The sequence below is a fragment of the Dichotomopilus funicola genome (assembly GCF_033296635.1).
Source record: "Dichotomopilus funicola strain CBS 141.50 unplaced genomic scaffold C8A04scaffold_141, whole genome shotgun sequence".
NCBI lineage: Eukaryota > Fungi > Ascomycota > Sordariomycetes > Sordariales > Chaetomiaceae > Dichotomopilus > Dichotomopilus funicola.
Window position 1 is genome coordinate 1 of NW_026944162.1, and position 19,678 is coordinate 19,678.

At 56.4% G+C, this 19,678-nt stretch overlaps 6 protein-coding genes and 1 non-coding gene across 7 annotated transcripts; 5 read left to right on the plus strand and 2 right to left on the minus strand.

Moving 5' to 3' along the window:
• Positions 1-771: 771 nt before the first annotated feature.
• C8A04DRAFT_16141 (uncharacterized protein) lies at positions 772-1,773 on the plus strand (the record flags this gene model as incomplete). The annotated part of the gene is made up of 2 exons (XM_062778741.1): positions 772-1,535; positions 1,632-1,773. The coding sequence occupies 2 exons, from the start codon at positions 772-774 to the stop codon at positions 1,771-1,773; spliced, it is 906 nt and encodes a 301-aa protein (XP_062632490.1).
• A 545-nt stretch (positions 1,774-2,318) lies between these two features.
• C8A04DRAFT_16144 (uncharacterized protein) lies at positions 2,319-4,012 on the minus strand (the record flags this gene model as incomplete). The annotated part of the gene is made up of 2 exons (XM_062778743.1): positions 2,319-3,615; positions 3,771-4,012. 2 exons carry the CDS (start codon positions 4,010-4,012, stop codon positions 2,319-2,321), a joined length of 1,539 nt encoding a protein of 512 aa, XP_062632491.1.
• Positions 4,013-4,621: 609 nt separating this feature from the next.
• Positions 4,622-6,506, plus strand: C8A04DRAFT_33413 (tRNA synthetases class II-domain-containing protein; the record flags this gene model as incomplete). Its single annotated transcript, XM_062782455.1, has 3 exons — positions 4,622-5,576; positions 5,648-5,817; positions 5,883-6,506. The coding sequence occupies 3 exons, from the start codon at positions 4,622-4,624 to the stop codon at positions 6,504-6,506; spliced, it is 1,749 nt and encodes a 582-aa protein (XP_062632492.1).
• Positions 6,507-7,892: 1,386 nt separating this feature from the next.
• On the plus strand, positions 7,893-9,962 carry C8A04DRAFT_33414 (uncharacterized protein; the record flags this gene model as incomplete). The annotated part of the gene is made up of 1 exon (XM_062782456.1): positions 7,893-9,962. One exon carries the CDS (start codon positions 7,893-7,895, stop codon positions 9,960-9,962), a length of 2,070 nt encoding a protein of 689 aa, XP_062632493.1.
• Positions 9,963-12,005: 2,043 nt separating this feature from the next.
• C8A04DRAFT_40972 (uncharacterized protein) lies at positions 12,006-18,111 on the plus strand (the record flags this gene model as incomplete). The annotated part of the gene is made up of 6 exons (XM_062785129.1): positions 12,006-12,251; positions 12,327-12,628; positions 12,718-13,080; positions 13,117-13,900; positions 14,990-17,929; positions 18,067-18,111. The coding sequence occupies 6 exons, from the start codon at positions 12,006-12,008 to the stop codon at positions 18,109-18,111; spliced, it is 4,680 nt and encodes a 1,559-aa protein (XP_062632494.1).
• A 381-nt stretch (positions 18,112-18,492) lies between these two features.
• On the plus strand, positions 18,493-18,566 carry C8A04DRAFT_t150. The gene has a single exon. It is a non-coding gene; the product is annotated as a tRNA-Asn (tRNA).
• A 793-nt stretch (positions 18,567-19,359) lies between these two features.
• Positions 19,360-19,644, minus strand: C8A04DRAFT_16142 (Rho GTPase activation protein; the record flags this gene model as incomplete). Its single annotated transcript, XM_062778742.1, has 1 exon — positions 19,360-19,644. A coding segment is annotated over one exon (285 nt), but the record flags the coding sequence as incomplete, so codon positions are not given.
• Between the last annotated feature and the right edge of the window lie 34 nt (positions 19,645-19,678).

Below are 19,678 nucleotides of genomic sequence, written 5' to 3' on the forward strand. Positions count from 1 at the left end.
GTGCCAAGGAATGTTCGACCCGCTTATATGTTCGGCTCGCTTATAAGGCACGTTAACTTACTTTGCTACAAAAGTGAAAAAGGCCAAAAAGAATAAACAAAAGAAAGTGAAAAAAAGACAAAAAAGAGTAAATCAATCAAGATTTATTAAGATTTTACCGAATGCTAATGGATTGGACTTGAGCTATATGTTTCAGTGTGCCGCTTTTCCTGGCCATAGCGAGGGTAGACACACCGTTCCCTAGCCCCATCCTTTTGCTTCGAGCACCCTAGCTCCTCTTGGACAAGCCGCATGTTTGACGTCACGGGTTTAGTCACACAAACCTTGCTGTGTACTCCGTACCTAGGCAAGAGCATTCCGAGCACTTTGACCTGTGGACGTCATTTAAGGATAGCCTTGGGAACCTTCCAAGGCAGTGCAGTGAGTGACCTTTTGTTGCAAACCTACCCCAGCCTCACTCCACTCATGTAACTTAAGTACCTTAAATATCGAGCCAATCACGTGGTAGCTTATCCAATTCACGCGTCAAGACACGGTCGGCGCGCGCCGCTCACCCCAGCCCCCACTTTCATTACTATTTCCCGAATCGGTTGGTCGGCCGCCTCGAATCTGACGCTTCAGCCCCCAGCCCTCCTTCCCTTTGCTTTCTTACTCTTCTTCTTCTCGTCAATGCACCAAAACCCTGTCCGATTGTTCTCCATTCAGATGAACCCAACACCATCAAGATATATCCGACGCAATATTTGAATCTCACTACAAAAATCGCATCAAATGACGGGCCCTCGCACGAAGCGGCAATTCGCCGGCGCGGCCAGCGATCCGTCGCAGCGCTCCATCACCTCCTTCTTTTCCCGGTCTACATCAGGGGCCAATTCCAATTCCGCCAACCCCTCCCCAAAGCCTCCCCTTGACGGTCCCGCCGTCCCCGCTCAGATCCAAACCGACCTCCTCAATGTCGGCATGCGAGTCCGCAAGGCGATCCCCGAAGGTTACAAGACCGGCACCGCCTACAGCGCCTTCACCCTCTGGGCCGAAGACAATGCCACCAAAAATACTGCCGATGACGCCCAGCCAAGCTCGGCACCGTCCAGCGTGCCGTACAATTCTTCCATGCGCGAGCTCGAGCCCTTCTGCGGGCTGAACAGGGTTGGCGGCTTGGCCTTTCAGCCTGCCTACGATAGCAGCAGCAACGGAGATGGCAATCCGGGCTTGACCAGCAGCCAAGATACCGTCTCGTCCTCGTCCTCGTTCTCGCCCTCATCCTTCGCGGCTTTCGCCAACCCTGCCGGCACCCTTAACATCGCCACCGCATTCTCCTCTGCGCCTCAACCCCCAACCCGCAAGCGCATTTACACCACCGACGAAGAGGAAGCTGCCCACAGCGCCCTGTCCACCACGCTCCCCTATCGCGGCCCAACACGCCTGAGCAGCGATAATCCGGTTGCCGCCTGGCTCGAAGAGGAAGTTTCACCGCGGAGTTTGGTGCCGCCGGCTGGGGCGTGGGAGAATGCGCGGGTGTTGGCCGTGCCGAGGCGGTCGAAGCACCAGCAGCTGGCCAATGGACCTAGCTCTAGCGGCGGCATGATGGAGCTGGATAGTAAGGTGTTTGGTGGGTTTGGGCTTTCGTCTAGCTCGGAAGAGGAGGACGATGATGATGACGAGGAGATGGGTGGGTCTGGGCAGGAGAATGTGATGGTTGTGGGGAAGGGGCGGGATGGGAATGATTTTGAGGAGGCGAACTTTCTGGACTATGGTAGGATGGAGGTCGAGTAAGCGGCTTGATCGGTGTTCCGGTCTCGGCGTCGGCTCATAACGGTGGATGTTTGACGGAGGAAGGTCTCATATTTCTGCATCGCGATTTTCATGGCGTTTCCGGTTTGCTGAGTTGAGTCCGAATCATGACGGCTCGGGCATAGTTAAGGGGAGGAGGATGTCGCATTATATACCATGGCTTGGGAGGAGATGGACTTGTTAGGACGTGTTTATTTCCACTGGGGTATTTCGGCGTTTATGGACGAGTGGGCATCATGGCAATGCCGCCCCTCGTAGGCAGGGAGGATTAGAAGGAGTTAATTTACTGCTTCGTTGTTAATGTGCTAGTCCGTTACCTTTGACTTGAAAATATAGCACATTGCAAATCGAACAAATGGGAGACAGTCCTGAGTTTGAATTACAATGAGCTACTAAATGGTCCTACAAACCGTTTTCTGGCTTTTCGTCATGGGCGTGATAAGCTAAAAGAGAAAATGGAACGGTGACACCTCCACCTTGCTGTAGTATAACACCCAACCCATATGCCCGTTTACCTCTCAATCTTTTTACTGCGCTGGGAATGGGTCTCGGAACTCAAGCAGGTCTCGCTGCCCGTAGAACTCACCAGCCACGGTCAGGATCATGTTAAGGGTGGCTCGCATGTTGGCGCGAGCTTCTGCCTCGTCGAGGGTAGAATTCTCGGTCGGCTCCCACTCTCCCTCTTCATTCTCAAGGTCGTCACCGGCTTGTTCCTGTTGTTCATGTTCTGGATGTTGGTTCTCGTTTGTACTTGAGCCGGCTTCGAGGCGGGCTAGCAGACGGGCTTTTGCCGCGGCGATATCGGCAGCGAGGTCCTCGTCGCTGTTGCTCGAGGCGGCGGGGACGGCCGGCTGATCGTCATCTGTAACTTCGCCCTCGTCGAGGTCCATGTCCATCTCGCCGTCTTCGTTTTGGTCATCAGCAATCTCACAGTGGCCATTGTCAGCCTCTGTAGTATCAGCCTTCTCGAGTCCTGTTGTCGTCGATACGGCAACGCCTCTTTCAGCATCCTCGTCAACAACTAGTTCTCCGAGAAATTCCTCCTCTTGTTCCTCCTCGCCATTGTCGTTCATTTCTCCCTCCAAGTCTTCCTCAACCTCCTCCTGAAGAGCCTCCATCTGAGCCATACTGACCATCATCAACACCGCTCTTTTCCCCAGCTCACGCACCCAACCGACCTCGGCATAGTCCATTTCACCGCTATCAGGCAGACGCGCGAGCAACGCCCATATCCAACGACTGGTGCGTGGGCGCAGTTCATAGCCGCGGCGGATGAACTTGCCGCCGAGCAGGACTCGCAACAGACGCAGAGCACCCTGGCGGTCGAGGGCAGCCACCTGGGCCGGGAGCGGGTCGGTGTGGCGGAAACGGCGCGACCAGACGCGGAAGGTCCACGAGCGCGGACCGAAGGAGCCTACCTCGACCCCATGGTCGCGTGGAAGAGCGGTAACGAGGGTGGGCGGTGGTGTGCGGTGTAGGATGGTACGTAGGTTGAGAAAACGGGCTATGAGAGCGGAGAAGTAGGCTCGGCGGAGGGCGGCATTTTGGGCGGCAACACGGTCGCGTCGGGGAAATGACGATGCAGCCTTGCTTCCATCGCCTTCTTCGACTCGATCGTCCTGTTCGTCTTCAACGGAAGAATCGGTCAACGGGTCTGGATCGGGAGCTGCAGTATACGCGCCGTCTTGGTAGTAACCGCGCGAATCACCGACACCGTCGGCGTAAATGCTGCGATCGATGGCATCGAGGTCTTGGAGGTGAGGCGGAAGCTGGGGTCCCGCTCTGGGGGCGACTAGAACATTGGGAACGCCGTTTGCTTCTTGTCTGTGAGGTACTTACCATTAGTCTTACCATTCAATTTATTTTAGGATCATGATGTTAGGAGCCGGTGCCAGCTGAGGAATGGGAAGTTGTTGTTTTAGCAGATGATTGATAATGGAGATGGGAAGATGGATGCAGTGTTGAAAGGGAGAGCTTACCGGACCGCCCTTAGATACGCGAGCGCATCACTGTTCTCTTCGAATTCTAGGTCTTCATCAGAGATTTGCCCACAACCTTCGTCGTCAAGGCCAGGAAAGGCAGCTCTCTGCCCATACGTCGGGTCAGGTTTGCCTTCTGATGGTTTCGATTTGGTGTTTTGCTGCTCGCGCCGGCGTTTGTTCGGCAGGCACGAAGATCCAGGCTCGCCAGTGGAGGAACTATGGTTTCGTTTCGAGCCCATTGTATGCGATCGCCTGTCAGAGAGGCGCGTTCACGAAGCGCAAGCTGTAGCGCGGATCCTTTGAATAAACCGACCAAAAATTTGGACATGGAAAAGGAAAATGAAGTTCCATCATGCGAGACGCGAGTTCTCTGGCTTGGCTTGCTTGGCTTGCTTGGCTAGCAAGCTAGCCACCCCGGTAATTGCTTATCGATGTCAAGTCTCCCTTTGACGCCCAGCACAATCTACCGCAGCTTTCTCTGCTCGCTCTATCTCTTTATGATGACACAAATATACTGGAAAAGGTAAAACAGATGTCAGTATAGCCTCCTACTGCCAAAGTTCAATAAAGCCTGCAATCAAACCGGGAGGGCTTCTAAAAGAGCTGGGTTGACTCACCTTTGAGCCTCGGGGTTAGGGTTGATCACTTCAGCCGAGATCTGCCCCTCCATGCCCCGCCAAAAATGCCCCTCCACCGCGTTGTGTGTCAGGCCGGGATCTTCATCGACTCATAAATTTTGATTCACACGACCAATCTCCACACAGGTCGTCCCTCACCCTCAGCCAGAAGTTTCCCAATTTCCGTGATCCACCAATCTACCGACAACCCAATTCGAATCACACTCAAAGATGGCCGAACCCTCAGAAAACCCAGCCCCTCCTCAAGCCGGACCTTCTGCGGCGGCCGCTGCGGCGGCTGAAGGGGGTGAGGGCGGCATTTCTAAGAAGGCAGCTAAGAAGGCGGAGGCCAAGGCCAAGAAGGAGGCCGAAAAGCTTCGTCGCGCAGCCGAACAAGCTACCGCCCAAGCCGCGGCTAAGGCAGCTGCTCAAACGGAGGATCTCGCCAAGGACAACTACGGGCAGGAGACGCACGAGACGAAGCTGTCCGCGGATGTCGTCGAAGTCAGCCTCAAAAGCCTCGGCGAAGAGCATGTCGGCAGGACGATCGAGCTGCGCGCTTGGATGCAGAACGCCCGCATGCAGGGTGCCAAGATGGCGTTCATCGAGCTGCGTGAGGAGGGCAACTTGTCGATCCAGGGCATCGTGGTCGCCAGTCCGGAAGGCACCCCGGTCAGCAAGCAGATGGTCAAGTGGGTTGGCGCCATCAACCCGGAGAGTTTTGTCGTGGTCGAAGCCAAGGTCCAGAAGCCGCTTGATACCGTCAAAAGCTGCACTGTGGTCAACTACGAGCTACATATCACCAAGTGCTTCGTGCACGCCGCTGCGCCGTCTGTCCTAGGCATGACCCTTGCCGCGGCGAACCGGCCCGTTGCCAACTTCAGCGATGAGGAGGTGCCTATCGAACAGGAGGTCGAGAAGCTTTCGGTTGCTCCCGCGGGCAACGAAACCACGAACATTCCCGCGGCAAGCATGCTGACACATCTTGACAACATTGTCATGCACAAGCGCTCGGCCGTCCAGCAGGCGATTGCGGACATCCGTGGCGAGGTGAAGGAGCTGTACCGCTCGTACCTGAGGTCGCAGGGGTTCAAGGAGTTTGAGCCACCATGCCTTATCGCTGCCGCGTCTGAGGGTGGTGCGAACGTGTTCCGCATGCCGTACTTTGAGAAGGAGGCCTTCTTGGGTAGGCGACCCCTGATTTCAAGAATGTGTTCCATTGTCGAGTGAGCCGATGCTAACGCAACAGTCGTACAGCGCAATCGCCGCAGTTTTACAAGCAAATCGAGATTGCTGGTGGCCGGAAGCGTGTATTCAGTGTTGGGCCCGTCTTTAGAGCCGAGAACTCCAATACGCCTAGGCACATGACCGAATTCACCGGCCTTGATATGGAAATGGAAATCAAGAAGGACTACCGCGAGGTCGTGGTATGGATACCCTCCCTTCGTATCATTTTTCCAAAACGAGATTTTACTAAGACAAACGTGTACAGCAAGTACTTGAAGGTGTCCTTTTCCACATCTTCCGCAACATCCAAGAACGCTGCGCCGAAGAGATTGCTCTCGTCCGTTCCGTTTATCCTTCAGAAGAGTTCCTCCTTCCCGAACCTGGCAAGGAAGTTCGCCTAACCTTTGCGGAGGGCCAAAAGCTGCTCCGTGAAGAAGGCCCCGAGGAATTCCGCAACGTCAGCGACGACGAGGACATGAGCACGCCGCAAGAAAAGGCACTTGGCGCCATCATCCGCAAGAAGTACAACACCGACTTCTACGTGCTCGACAAATTTCCCGAGGAAGCCCGTCCTTTCTATGCCAAGGAAGACCCTACCAACCGCAAGGTTACCAACGCCTACGACCTGTTCATGCGTGGCCAGGAGATCTGCTCGGGCGGTCAACGTATCCACGACCCCGTCGAGCTCGAGGCCCGCATCCGCACCAAGGGAATCGACCCCGCTAGCCCGGGTATCAAGGAGTACGTCGACATCTTCCGCCAAGCGGGTATTCCCGCGCACGGTGGTGGCGGTATCGGTCTGGATCGCGTAGTCGCGTGGTATCTCAACTTGCCCAGCGTCCATCTCGCAGCGTTTTACCCCCGTACCCCCAAGAGGCTGTTGCCTTGAGAGGCTAGCGTTGATGTTGTCCCGTACTTATGATAGATATGTGTCAAAGATCAAAAGACAAATTTTGAGGAAAAGAACATTGGGAATTCTCACATGATAATCCCCCCTATCCCTTATCTCCTTTACTCCTTTGTGACAAAACTATTCTCTGTCTAAAGTCCTCTTTACGTCCAAAATCCCCTCTACTTCAAGACTCTCTCTGTGTCCAAAGTCCTCGTCGCGCCCAAAGTCCTCTCTATGTCCAGAGTCCTCTTTACGTCCAGAATTCCATCTACATCAAGAATTCTCCCAGTGCCGAGAATTACCTCTACACCGAGAACCCTCTTTGTGTCTGGAGTCCTACCTCTATGTCCAGTAACCCCCCTCTTCATCGACAATCCTCGCTGTGTCGTGAATCCTCGCTGTGTCGTGAATCCTCACCACGATTTTGCACAAATATCTCACTACTTCGAGAATACCCACTGCATCCGTAATCCCCGATCCGTCGAGAATACTCGCTGTGTCGAATCCCTGATCGGTTGAGAATCCTCGCTGCTTCGGTAATCCCAGCTGCGTCCCCTTGGGTCGCGACTTCCCAAAGCCCCGAGTAGGGCACAACCCCGGTCCGGGTGGCTCCTTTTCCCCACGGGGATTCAATTTTCGCTGCTTAGATGAGGGGGGCGATCGTCCCACTCGCTTCAACCACAAGGAAACTTGTGATCACCGGATCCCCATATGGGGATCCTAACCTCACGATCATTCTATCTCTGTATACAGGGTTCCTGCCCTCACAGGCATCTTACCTGGCTTCTATATATTCTTACAGGGTTCATTCCCTTATGGCCATCCTACATCCCTCCCGTATAGCCGCCAAATGGCTTCTCCCACTGCGTAAGTTCACCATCACCCCATCAACTCCCTCCCTCCTGCTTCATCAGTTCAAACCCCGGCCTCTTCAATCCTCCCCGCCGCATCGGTTGCACTCGCAGCGTTGGTCCGCACTCGCCCCGGTCAGTCCGCACTCGCCCTGTTGGTCCGCACCCGCCCTAATCGGTCCGCACTCGCCCAGCTCGGACCCGCCGGCGCCGGCGCCGGTCTGCACTCGCCTTGTTGGTTCACACTCCTACTCGCCCCCGGTCCAGACCCGACGGCGCCGGTCTGCATTCGCCTTGTTGGTTCACCCTCCCGCTCGGCCCTAGCTTGGACCCGCCTACATCGGCTCACTCTCGGCATCTTGGTCCCTGTTTCTACCCTCGGCCCTTTGACCCTCCTTCTTAATCTCGAACCATCGATCCTCCCACTTCCCAACCTTGCCTCGTTTCCCCTCCCGCCCATTTGCTTCTTCCCACCTTCCTCTCTCGCCCAGTCAGTAGTCCTGGCTCTCCCCTCTTCAACGGATCGCCGACCATGGCAGGATCATCCGACAAGTATGGGCTTTGCCCAAAGTGCAGGACCGGCCGTCGTCAGCGCCTCTCTCGCGTTTCTCGGGATCTAGGCCAACCGACCGTGGCATACCGGTTCCTTTGCACAAACCGAAAGGCAGGAGCGGCCCCATGTGACTACAGCGAAGACCTGGACGATGACCCGGCCTTGTACCCAGAAATCTATTCAGGGCAGCTGCCGGCTACCTACGGGGGAATCACCTTGGAAGGCGCGGGCCAGGGCGGCAAGAACCTGAGCGCGGCAGGGCAGGAGCTGGAGAATCGCAAGATTGCCACGCGCAAGCAGATCGCCAGGATGGTCTACAATCTCAACAAAAATCAGGATCAACTCAAAGAGCCTCGATCAGACTGCCCGACTTGCAAAGTTGGGCGGCTGACCAAGCGGTTCAAGCCGGGATACTACGACGTTGTGGAAGTCCTTCGCTGCGAGAAATGCTACATCGGGAACGAAATCTTCGGCGGCTGCGGATACAGCATGGATATCAGGAGGATTCCTGTTGAGGGTCCTGGAATGCTAGCCCCCAACAAAAAGGCGCCTCTCCGTACTTTCGATGGGGTTAACAATACTTACAGGAACGAATATTCCGACTCGGGCGGGTCGGCCATGCCCTCTGGCGTTGGGACGGCAGGCACGGGGGGCAGCAAGGCCGCGGAGAACTGCGGCGTTGCTGCCACCCAGGGTCTGGCCAGCACCCAACAGCCAGAGGGCCGCCGACCCAACCGGCTCCTACTTAACGGCTGGAACCCCTCCATCCCGGCTGTCTACGCCAATTTGTACGCCGGTCCTCGCCCCCAAGGTCCAACTCCCAATCCTCTCGACAACATTGACCAGGAACTAGAAGAAGCCCTCGCCCAAGCAAGCAAAAACGCCATGTACGGCAACAAGAACGGTGCGAGCAAGAGCTCTCGGAGAGGCGCGGGCCCAAAGACCCCGCCCCCTCGCTACTCCCCATATTTCCCTCGGCCGCACAGCAGGCCAAACCCGCGCCGCACCACGACTGCCAATTTCTTCGTGGAGCAGCGGGCGGAGGAAGAAATTGGGGGGCCTGACGACAAGTCCGGGACCTGGCTGCGGCGACGCGCCAGCAACGATACCATGCCACTGGCCACTGCCGGTGATGAGCCTTCGGCCACGGCCGTGACCACACCTCCGGACGGCGACGTCCGGCCCAGTGTGGCGCGAGCCCGCGCCTTGGTGCAAGCAACCCAGAGCGACACAGCGCGCCAAATCAGCCAAAAGCGCAGGGAGCAAGATGAGTGGACGCTGAAACAGCGCACTCGGGCTTTCGCCAACCCGCGCATGGCCGCTGTGATCGAGCTGCGGCCCGCGCTGCGCGAGGCCAACCGTCGGGCAGTCATCGAGGACTCCCGGTGGTTGGAGTCGCGCGGCAACCTGATCGACCTCACCGACGCTGTGGACAGCGAGGAGGAGCGAGAGAAGGCCCACCTGTCAATGGACCGCTGGGCGGCCAAGAGGCGGGAGGAAGCGCGGGAAAGGACGATTGACCAGGCGAAGAGAAAGCGGGTCATCACCCTTGACAGCGACGAGGAGGAGGAGGTGGAGCCGAAGAGGGAGAAGCTCCATCCCGACGACGATGCCGAGCCCAAGGGCGACAAGAACGACCCCAGCAAGCTGTCAGACTCTTTCACGTCCTCCCCCCCAATCCACCCGAGGAACGAAGCGGATCTCATTGGAGAGGTGTCCGACGCCGGCGAGTCTTACCTTGAAGATTCTGACGAGGAGGCAGCTGAGGAGGACGACGGCGACCCGGAGGAGGATGAGGATGATGAAGGCCATCCAGAGGAGGATGAAGATGAGGAAGAGCTGAACTGGGAAGACTTGGTCGACGAAGAAGACATTCGAACCTTCGACACCGGCGGTGCCGATCCACCCATGTCGCGCTCCGAAATTGAGGCCTTCGACGAGCTTTGCAGAAAAGAGCTGAGAGAGGCGAGAGAGGCGAGAGAGGCGAGAGAGGCGAGAGAGGCGGGATACGACGCTGATAACGAGCATGGGACCAGCGACAACATTTAAGTAGCGAATCGCTCGCTTTTCGCTTTTGCTCCTTGGTAAGCTTACATCTGACCCTTCATTCAATTTACCGCATGGATCATTGAGGAGTCGAAGCTAACAGATATTTGTGAGGATGTTAGACAAGTTGAGCACCAGCCCTTCTACCAGCGTCGCCAACTCCTTTCCGGCGGACCCGCGCCCAGCTTTGCCCAACACCTCCAAGCTCCCGTTCATATCTTACCGAGGCTACATGAGCCCATCAAGCCCGAAAAATGGCTCCTCAACTCGGCGGCTACTTCCAGAAGGTCGACGCCCTTTCCGATGCCTTCATTGAGCGCCTGCGCGAGGCCGTTGCCATCCCGCCCATCTCGTCTGAGGCTCTCTGCGGATTCGGCGCGGTCAGACAGATGAGCAAGGCAGATGTCAACATCCTCTCTCATTCAGTCTTCTCAACACCTTTTCAGTCAAACATACGCAACGGGCATGACCGTCCATTTTTCAAGGACCCGTTTTCTTGTCAACGGCTGGGTTTTCCGGGTGCCCTTAATATTATCGACACTGCACGAGATTTTCCGGGGAGGACGAGGAGCTGTTGCTTTGCACCATTTTACATCCATCTTGGGAGTTTGGAACCACGGGTCTCTTTTCTTTTCAACAGCCTTTTTCTTTGCTTTTCTTGCACTTTCAATGCGTCGGGATTCGGGAATACACAGTGGCACAAGGAAATATGGTTCCGGGAATATGGAGGAGTTGGAGCAGGGCTTTTCGATGGATTATCCGGGGCGGGCGGCGGCGGTTGATATTTTATCACGATTTGCTCATGGTTTCCGGCATTGATTTCTTTACACAAATCATCTCGGTATTTTGGGAGTGCAACACATTCCAACACTGTCCACTCATGCTAGCTCGAGAATCAAATATTGGGCTTCCAAGATTGTGTTCTGAAGTGAGTTCATGATGACCCCAACGTGGAATGACAACAAGTCGGAAGTGCTATTGCTCTCCGTTTGCTTCGGCTCTTTGAGCGAAATTTTTCTTGAGTGTGGTTGGTGCAAGTCGAGGCAAATTGCCTAAAACGGCATGGACGACACATCACTGGACATTGGAAATGGCCGAGCTCACCTGATAAGAGTCCACACAAAACGTACGATGCGAACGCCACAAATGACGACGACGGCCTGGATTTTCTTTACCGGAGATCTTGCGAGCTCAAACTTTTGAAGAAACCACCTATTGTTCCCCCAAAATGCCCGGAGGGAGTTGGTCGCCGGGAAGCGGGAAATAATTAATCCATCGACTGCTTGTTTGCAAGGCCAGAATGGGTAGGCCCCGGACTCGAGCGGGAGATGATTTGGCGGCCAAGAATTGGGGTTATTGCACATTTCTTGGTGGGAAATGCGAGAGTGTAAATGGAAAATTCTTGACATGCTCTTTCCCTCGCTTTCTGCTGCCACGGAGTGTTCCGTGTGACCCGGCCTTGAAGTCGGATCTAGACCCACCCCGGAGTGCCCGGACCGCTCACGGCCGCACGGGCCGGAACGGAGCCCCGCCGAGTGGCCCGCCAAGACCCACCATGTGGGGTAACCGATTCGCGACTTGACCCTGGATCGTGACGCGACTGACGCGATTTCGGCCACTTCAAATATTGTTTTTTCACCATCCTCTGGGTGTCGACTGTTTTTTTTTGCTGATATATTTTCCAACCGCCTATGGTTTGAGTTTGTCCTTCAAGTTTTGCACTCCACCTAAGGCCTGTTATATAGTTTCTGTGTTCATGCATTGTTCTTTGCATTTTCACATGTGCATGGCGGCGCGTTGGCCCAAGCTCTGAGCCCGATCCTTTCACCCCACGGCTTCTCTCCCCGCCTATTCCTCAGTTCACTTCCTCGTGCGCCGCCGTCTACGGCTTCTCTTCTCCCCGTTGCGCTCCGCGGGTAGGCGACGCACCAAACTTGTTGGTCCCTTCGGCCTGGCCTCATCACTTCCCAGAACCAGTCACATCACCACCTGGCCATTGATCACACGACCATCTTGGAACTCCAAACACCAACCCCAAGGACCATCATGGCGGAGGAACCCACCCTCCCAGTGCTTCCTCCTTCGCTTGGATTCGACCGGCGGAAGCGTGGTCGAAACGGCCAATCTCCCCCGACCACGTCCTCTACCTCGAGCGACCCCGCCTTCTTCTCCAGCGACGACGACCCGGCCATCGACAACTACCAGAGCCATGGCCGCCGGAAGAGGCGGTACGTGGGATCGTGGTTCGACCAGCAGCCGGCGTCCTCGGATTCGGGCGTGGGCGAGGAGTCGGTAACGCCTCGAGCAAGGAAAAATTACCCGCCACCACGCCGTCGCGCGAAGCGCCGCTCGTCGTCGCAATATCAGGAGCAAGGGCAGCAGCAGCAGCAACCGCAAAAGCGCGAGTTCCGGCGTCAACTCGACAGTGGTGTCTGGCTGGGCACGGAAGGTTCCCTTACCGACACAGACGAAAGCTTCGACATCGAGCCCGCAGCCTCACGTCTTCCCTTCACACCTGCGACGGCGACACGCGTGATCGTTGCCCCGCCTCATCGCGTCCACGTACCGGTGACTAGGGCTAACCGTTTTGCGCCCACCCCGCGGGAGGAGCAAGCTCATCGTGCGATTGGATTTTGTGTGGAGACTGGCACGGAGCAGGTTGATCTTAGGTAGGTGGCTGGTTTGTGGGGGGGTTGTTCTGATCTCCATTCAGCCCTGATTATGAGAGCCTGGGACATATTCGCTAACCTGCAAATAGTGGCTTGGACCTTCGCAATGTCAGCGATGACATGGTAGAGCGCATTCTGGAGATCGAACCGATCCCGTTTGTCACGAGGAACGTGGCCTTCGAGCATAGGAAGCCCCGATACCAGCTGTTCCTCGCTAACAATGAGCTGCGACGCTTCCCGCCTTCCTTGGTCCAAGTGGAGTACCTGACCGTGCTCAGCCTGCGCGCAAACTCGCTCACGAGGCTGTCCCCCATCATCTCCAAGCTCGTCAACCTGGAATCGCTCAACATCGCCCAAAACTTCCTCACGTACCTCCCGGGCGCGCTGCTCGACCTTCTTCGCCCTGGCAGCAAGCTCCAGACGCTGAGCCTCAAGCCCAACCGCTTCTGGGAGTGCAAGGATACTAACTCTGACGACGGCCTACCCAGCCGCGCTGCCCCCAGTGAAGCCCGCGGCAATGAGTACGACCAATTCACTTACCACGGCCGACTCCAGCCCCGGATTGCCCCTTCCTCTACCTGGGCCGGCCTCGCCACCAAGATGCACTCCCGTACCCCAGTCCAGTTCATGGACAGCGCCCTCGCCAGTCACTCCCATTTCACTCTGCCTCCCATCGATTACGCCCATCCAGGCTACGACGACGACGCAGAGAGACCTCGAACGGCAGTCCACGATTCAGACAAGTACATGCCAGACGCCGACGCAACCTCCTCCTCCTCGTCAACTCTCAACTACCCCGCGCCACTCGAAATCGAGCCACTCACCTCCCTCACAACCCCCAAGGCCCTCGAACGCGAAGCCCAAACCACCACCAGCAGCCTGCTAACCCAACGCCGAGGCGCCCCCTCGCTGTTTGAGATGGCCCTGCGCGCCTGCGTGAAATCTGACCAAGCGGATTACATCATCAATCACTGGCTGACAGACCCCGATTTCCCGTCGCATTTCGCGCCTGTTGCCCGCCGGGCACTGGCCCTGTACCGTGAGAGTGATGCTGGTGGTCGTCGCCGTACCTCCACCACCGACAACACCACCACCAACACCAGCAGCAACAACAACAACAACAACAACAACAACCACGTCGACCGCACCGGCAGCGGCGGCGGCGGTGGTAGTGGTGGTGGTGGTATTGCCTGTGATATCTGCGGCCGCAAAACCCTAATCCCGGTGACGCAGTGGGTTGAGTTTCGACGGATTGGAGCTAGCACGCGTACGGTGGGAGAGGAGGGGGAGGTTTTGGTGGATGAGTTTAAGGATAAGGGTGTGGCGGCGCCTGTGCCGTTTTTGAGGATGGGCTGCTCGTGGGCTTGTGTGCCGGTTAGGCTTGAGGAGAGGGAGAAAGAGGGGGCGGAGGACGGGGAGGGGGTTTTGTAGATGATGGGGAGGTTGATCTGAGAGAGGAGAGGGGTTGGATAGTTCACCCTTGTAGCTGTGGCTCTGGTTGTTTATTCAGCTGAGGTCGTCGAATGCTACTAGTTGTATTTGGGTGATATCGGTTTGCAGCCATTGGATCGTTTACTCGACGTACTGTGGTATTTCTCTTGTGAACTTCCCATGTAGCTGTCAAATAATACCCCACAGGGGCAAGGTAGGCGATGAAACTTTTCTCGCGCCCTATATGTAAGACAATGTTCTCAACTAGGAATACTTCTTACGCAGTAAACGTGAAAAATTCAAACTAAACCCACATGAAATCCGTCCCTAAACCGTCCACGTCCTTGTCTTGGCATCGCGCCAAGACCATCCAGTCAGGGGTAGCTCGTCGCCGCGCAGGGGCCTTCCAGCGGCCCATCTCCAAAAGTTCCCCAGGCCCTGTTCCAACGTCACCTCTCGCTAGCTCAGCTCAGCTCCACACAAAACACAACAACGGCTTCGAGCTTCTTGTTTCCCCAGCTCAAGCTCGACATCAACATCAAGGTTCTGCACCGCCGGCGACATTATTTACGGCTGGCATCGAGAGTGATTGCTGGTGATTTGGAAATTGAGGCTTGTCGAGGGATCAATGGATTGCGGGCGAGTGACGTGGTAGAAGAAGGAATCGTGTCGATCGATTATCGCAGCCACGGGCAGCGAGCGAGCCGACAAACGACGACGAGGCACGAACGACCGGGCGGATAAACGGACGAAAACGGCGAATAAACGGACCGACAATCTGGCGGCGAATCTAATGACAAAGACGATAGATTAATATCTACGATTACAAACCCTCGACCGAACATAATCCCACCACAATCACAACCACAACCAACCCAAACCACCACCGATTGATCACCACCACCAAAAACAAGAACCATGCGCCTCCAGCGCGCCCTCCCCGCTTTTACCTTCTCCCTTCTCGGGCTCCCCCAAACCACCCTCGCAGCCGTCTTCCGCGACGAAGTCGGCCACATCGACTACCACCACCAACTCCTCGGTCTCCCCTCCCGCGACACCACCTTCTTCCATCGCCCACGCCGCGCCGACCGTGCCAGTTTACTGTATACACTTAGTGATGTTGGTGTTGTCGGGGCTGTGAACCCGGGCAGTGGGGAGGTTGTTTGGCGGCAGGAGGTTGCTACTTCTACTGCTGCTGATGGGGATAGGGATGGGGGGTTTATGAGGGCTGGAGAAGGAGAAGGGTGGGTGGTGAGTGCGTATGGGGATGCGGTGCACGCGTGGGATGCGGTGAGTGGACGGAATAAGTTTTGGGCCGCGTTTGACGGGGCGCGCGTGCGGGATTTGGAGGTGATGGAAATGACGGAGAGCGGGGAAGGGAGGAAGGACGTGTTGGTGTTGTTTGAGGGGGACGGGGGGGAGACATATCTGCGGCGGTTGAGCGCCGAGGATGGGAGTGTGGTGTGGGAGTTTAAGGAGACGACTCGGGATACGCCGCTGCAGGTGAGCACGAACTTGGAGAAGGTGTTTGTGGTTAGTTTGAAGGGCGCCGCGGGCGCGTATCATGTTAAGGTCGCGGTTCTGGATACGGTGACGGGGAAGAAGCTGGATGAGTTGGTCATTGGCGGTGGGCGCGGAGATGTGCATCGGAGGGAGGACGTTGTGCTTGTGGGCGCGAACTCGGCTTCGCCTATTGTGGCGTGGATGGATGACGCTCGCAAGATGTTGTTGGTCAACGTGTTGGGCACCAAGACCAAGCAGGAGTTTGCGCTGCCGGAGGGGACCGTCGACGTGGAGATCCACGCACCGCACTTGGTGCAGTCGCAGCCGCACTTTTTGGTTCACAGCAAGACGGTCTCTGGCCACCGCGGAGAGGTCTTCCATATCGATCTGAAGACCAACACCATCTCGAAGGCGTACAGCCTGCCCGATGCCGCTGGGCCAGGCTCGTTTTCGACTAGCTCGAACGGCGCCAACGTTTACTTCACCCGTATCACGGAGGACGAGGTTTCGCTTGTGTCGTCGCAGTCCCACGGCGTGCTGGGACGCTGGCCTCTCAAGTCTGGCAATGTGACGGCCACTGCTGTTCATGCCGTTTCTGAGGTTGTTAAAAAGGGCAGTGCGGATGAGGGATACGCGGTCCGAGCCGCAGCCGTCACGGATCTCGATGACTGGGTCTTGATCCGCAACGGCGAGACGGCCTGGACCCGTCCCGAGGGCATGAGCGGCGGTGTTGCGGCTACCTTCGCCGAGATCCCCGAGAGCGAGGACCTTGCCCGGTCTCTCGAGGCCGAAGCCCACAGCAACCCCCTGGAGGCGTACCTCCACCGCATCAAGCGCCACATCAGCGACCTGCAGTACCTCCCAGCCTGGATTGATAGTCTCCCCGTGCGCTTCATCAGCAGCATTTACGGAAAGGATGTGTCGTCCAGCGCGGGCAAGCTGGCCCGGGACAGCTTCGGATTCAATAAGTTGGCTATCCTGGCCACGAAGCGCGGTATGCTCTACGCCCTAGATACTGGCAACCACGGCAAGGTGGTCTGGAGCACACGTGCATTCCAGATTCCCGAGGGCGGCAGGTGGGATGTCAAGGGGATCCAGGCGCAGGATTCAACGGGCGAAGTCACAATCCTCGGCGCCAACGATGATGTTGTTGTTGTTCGGGCCGACACTGGCGAGATCATCGAGGCAAAGGAGCCGGGCCCGGACGCCACCACCCAGGCTACGGCCCTTGTTGACACTCACTCCGGCAAGCAGTTGCTTCGCATTGGCCGTGGCGGCAGGATCGGAGATCTCGACGCCGACAAGGCCCCCCTTCAGACTGTCATCACGCGCGGTGCCGCTGGTGAGCTCAAGGGCGTTGTCTTTGCCGCAAACGATGGCACGACCGCCCACGAATCCACCTCCTGGGTCTTCTCCCCCCCGCAGGGCCAGCAGATCGTCCACGTCGCCTCTCGCCCCGCCCACGATGCCGTCGCTTCCATCGGCCGCGTTCTCGGCGACCGCACCGTCAAGTACAAGTACCTCAACCCCAACACCGTCATCGTCGCAGCCACCAACCCCGCCACCGACACCCTCGCCCTCTACCTCCTCGACACCGTCTCCGGCCAAATCCTCTCCACCTCCCAGCACGACGGCATCGACACCACCAAACCCATCGAATGCGCCATGGCCGAAAACTGGTTCGTCTGCACCTACTTCGGCCAGTACACCCTCCGCGCCAACCCCTCCCAAACCCTCAAAGGCTACCAAATCCTCGTCACCGACCTCTACGAAAGCGAATCCCCCAACGACCGCGGCCCCCTCGGCGACGCAGCCACTTTCTCCTCCCTCGGACCCGTGGACGAACCCACCGCCGGCGGCGTCGTCCGTCCCGCGGCCGTATCCCAAGCCTACATCCTCAGCGCTCCCGTTTCGGCGCTCCAAGTCACCCAAACCCGCCAGGGCATCACCTCCCGCCAGGTGCTTGCCTATCTCCCCGAGACCCACGGCATCGTCGGCATCCCGCGTGTAGTCCTCGAGCCGCGCCGGCCTGTGGGCCGCGACCCGACGCCTGCTGAGGCAGAGGAGGGCCTGATCCGGTACCACCCGGCGGTGGAGATTGATCCGAAGAGTGTCGTGTCCCACGAGCGGGATGTTTTGCTTGGTCGTGGGAGCGGTAGCGGCGGTAACGGTGGGACCGCCAAGATTCTGGCGGCGCCGGCGGTGGTGGAGAGTACGAGTCTGGTGTTTGCGTATGGGATTGATGTGTTTGGGACAAGGGTGGCGCCGAGTTTCTTGTTTGATATTTTGGGCAAGGGGTTTAATAAGGTTGCGTTGGTGGGGACGGTGGTGGCGTTGTTTGTGGGGGTGCTGATGCTTGCGCCGGTTGTGAGTTCCTTCTCCCTTTTCCCTTTCTCCCTTGTCTCCCTTTTCCCTCCTGTCCCCTTTTCCCGCTCCCCTTCCCTCTGGTGTACATGCGTTTTGAGGAGATTAGTGGCTGACTGAATGTTTTTTTGTACCAACAGGTCAAGAGGAAACAGATTAATTTAAGGTGGCAGGCGCCGTTGTAGCGGGGGGTGTAGTGTAATAAGTGTACGTACGGGTTTGGGTAAGGTATGATGGGGTGGTTCATAGAGAGGGTTGGGTGATGATACATGGAACCTGGGAATATACACTGCGTGTTTTTGATGTTTTGACGAGAGCGTTCAGGCATCACTCGTGTTGGTGGCTGTGATTTATAAAACTGGCTGCGAGTGCGCATTAACTTTGTTAAGTATGAAGTGCATCGCGAAAACTACGCAAGGTATCTGTAAGTAAGTAAGTACGTCTTTGGTTGTTAAACTCAATCCACAAACGTGGTCTGTCTTCAATCTGCATCTGCATCTGCATCTGCTAACTAATTGATAAGCCCCCCTTTCCGAGTGCAAAAACATCCACAAATCGGAGCATCCTCCTCTGTGGCGCAATTGGCTAGCGCGTCTGACTGTTAATCAGGAGGTTGGAAGTTCGAGCCTTCCCGGAGGAGCTCCTTCTTTTTTTCCCTATCTTCCCTTTTAAGTTTTGGAAATAAGCCCGGCTGGCTGTTCTTTTCATACTGTCCAATTTTTTTCATCAGTTTTTGTGCATGTTATCGTGGCTAGTGGTTTTTGTCTTACTTTAGTTGTTGTCTTACGCAACAGACGGAGGACATGTGATGTGATGTGGTCCGTGCGTCTAATCCCTGAACCCCAACGTAGCGCCTTCGACGACTCGGCCATCCTCGACTAGATTTGGGGTTTTTAACGGCACACATGCCCAATGGGGCATTTTAAGATTCGAAATTGATGCTGGCGGGAATGGTACCTCTGATTGATCTCGAAAAATTATGTATATCTGGCAAAGAATATTTATTGCGTTCAATTACGCTCAAATTGGTCCTGACCGTTGTGAGCACCACGATTTATTCACCCATATGCGCAGAGTTTAGGATGAATGAACCCTGTAAATCATCATGTTCATCTTAGACAGCACATCATCAAACCAGGTAACCAGGTAGAGTGTTAATAACAAGGCTATTATTCATTCAGCCTCAGTCCCAAATCCATCGCCCCCAATCGCAACCAAACATAAACACAGGCACGCCCCGACTCCCCATCATCGAACAACCCGAACCAGACCCCCCCGATATACAACTACAACCATCCGCAGATTAACAACCCTCCGCATCTGTCCGAGCCCCGCTCTCCTCCCCCATTTTGACCAACCCCCATCCCCCATGCATAACCATGACCATGACCATCACCCACCCATCCATCCATCCACCTACCTTAGCCAGCCACCTAATCATCATCATCAAAAATCTGATACGTATTCTGCAAAATCGTATCCACCGCCCTCACCTGCCACCCGGCATCCGAGATATTCGACCCCGGCGCAGTACCCATAAGCGTAGGTCCAAACACAATAGCAAGGTTCTGCGAGCTCATACGGTTGGTCGATGAGTTCTCGATGACGCGGTGTAGGTGCAGGGTGACAGCGCGTAGCGTGGCGTAGTTGGGATCCGGGAGGTTGTTGATGATGGCGTGGAGGGAGTCCCGGCGGACTATGTCGTCTTCGTTTTCTGCGTTGGGGGTTAGGTTTTGGGGTTTTGGGGTTTTT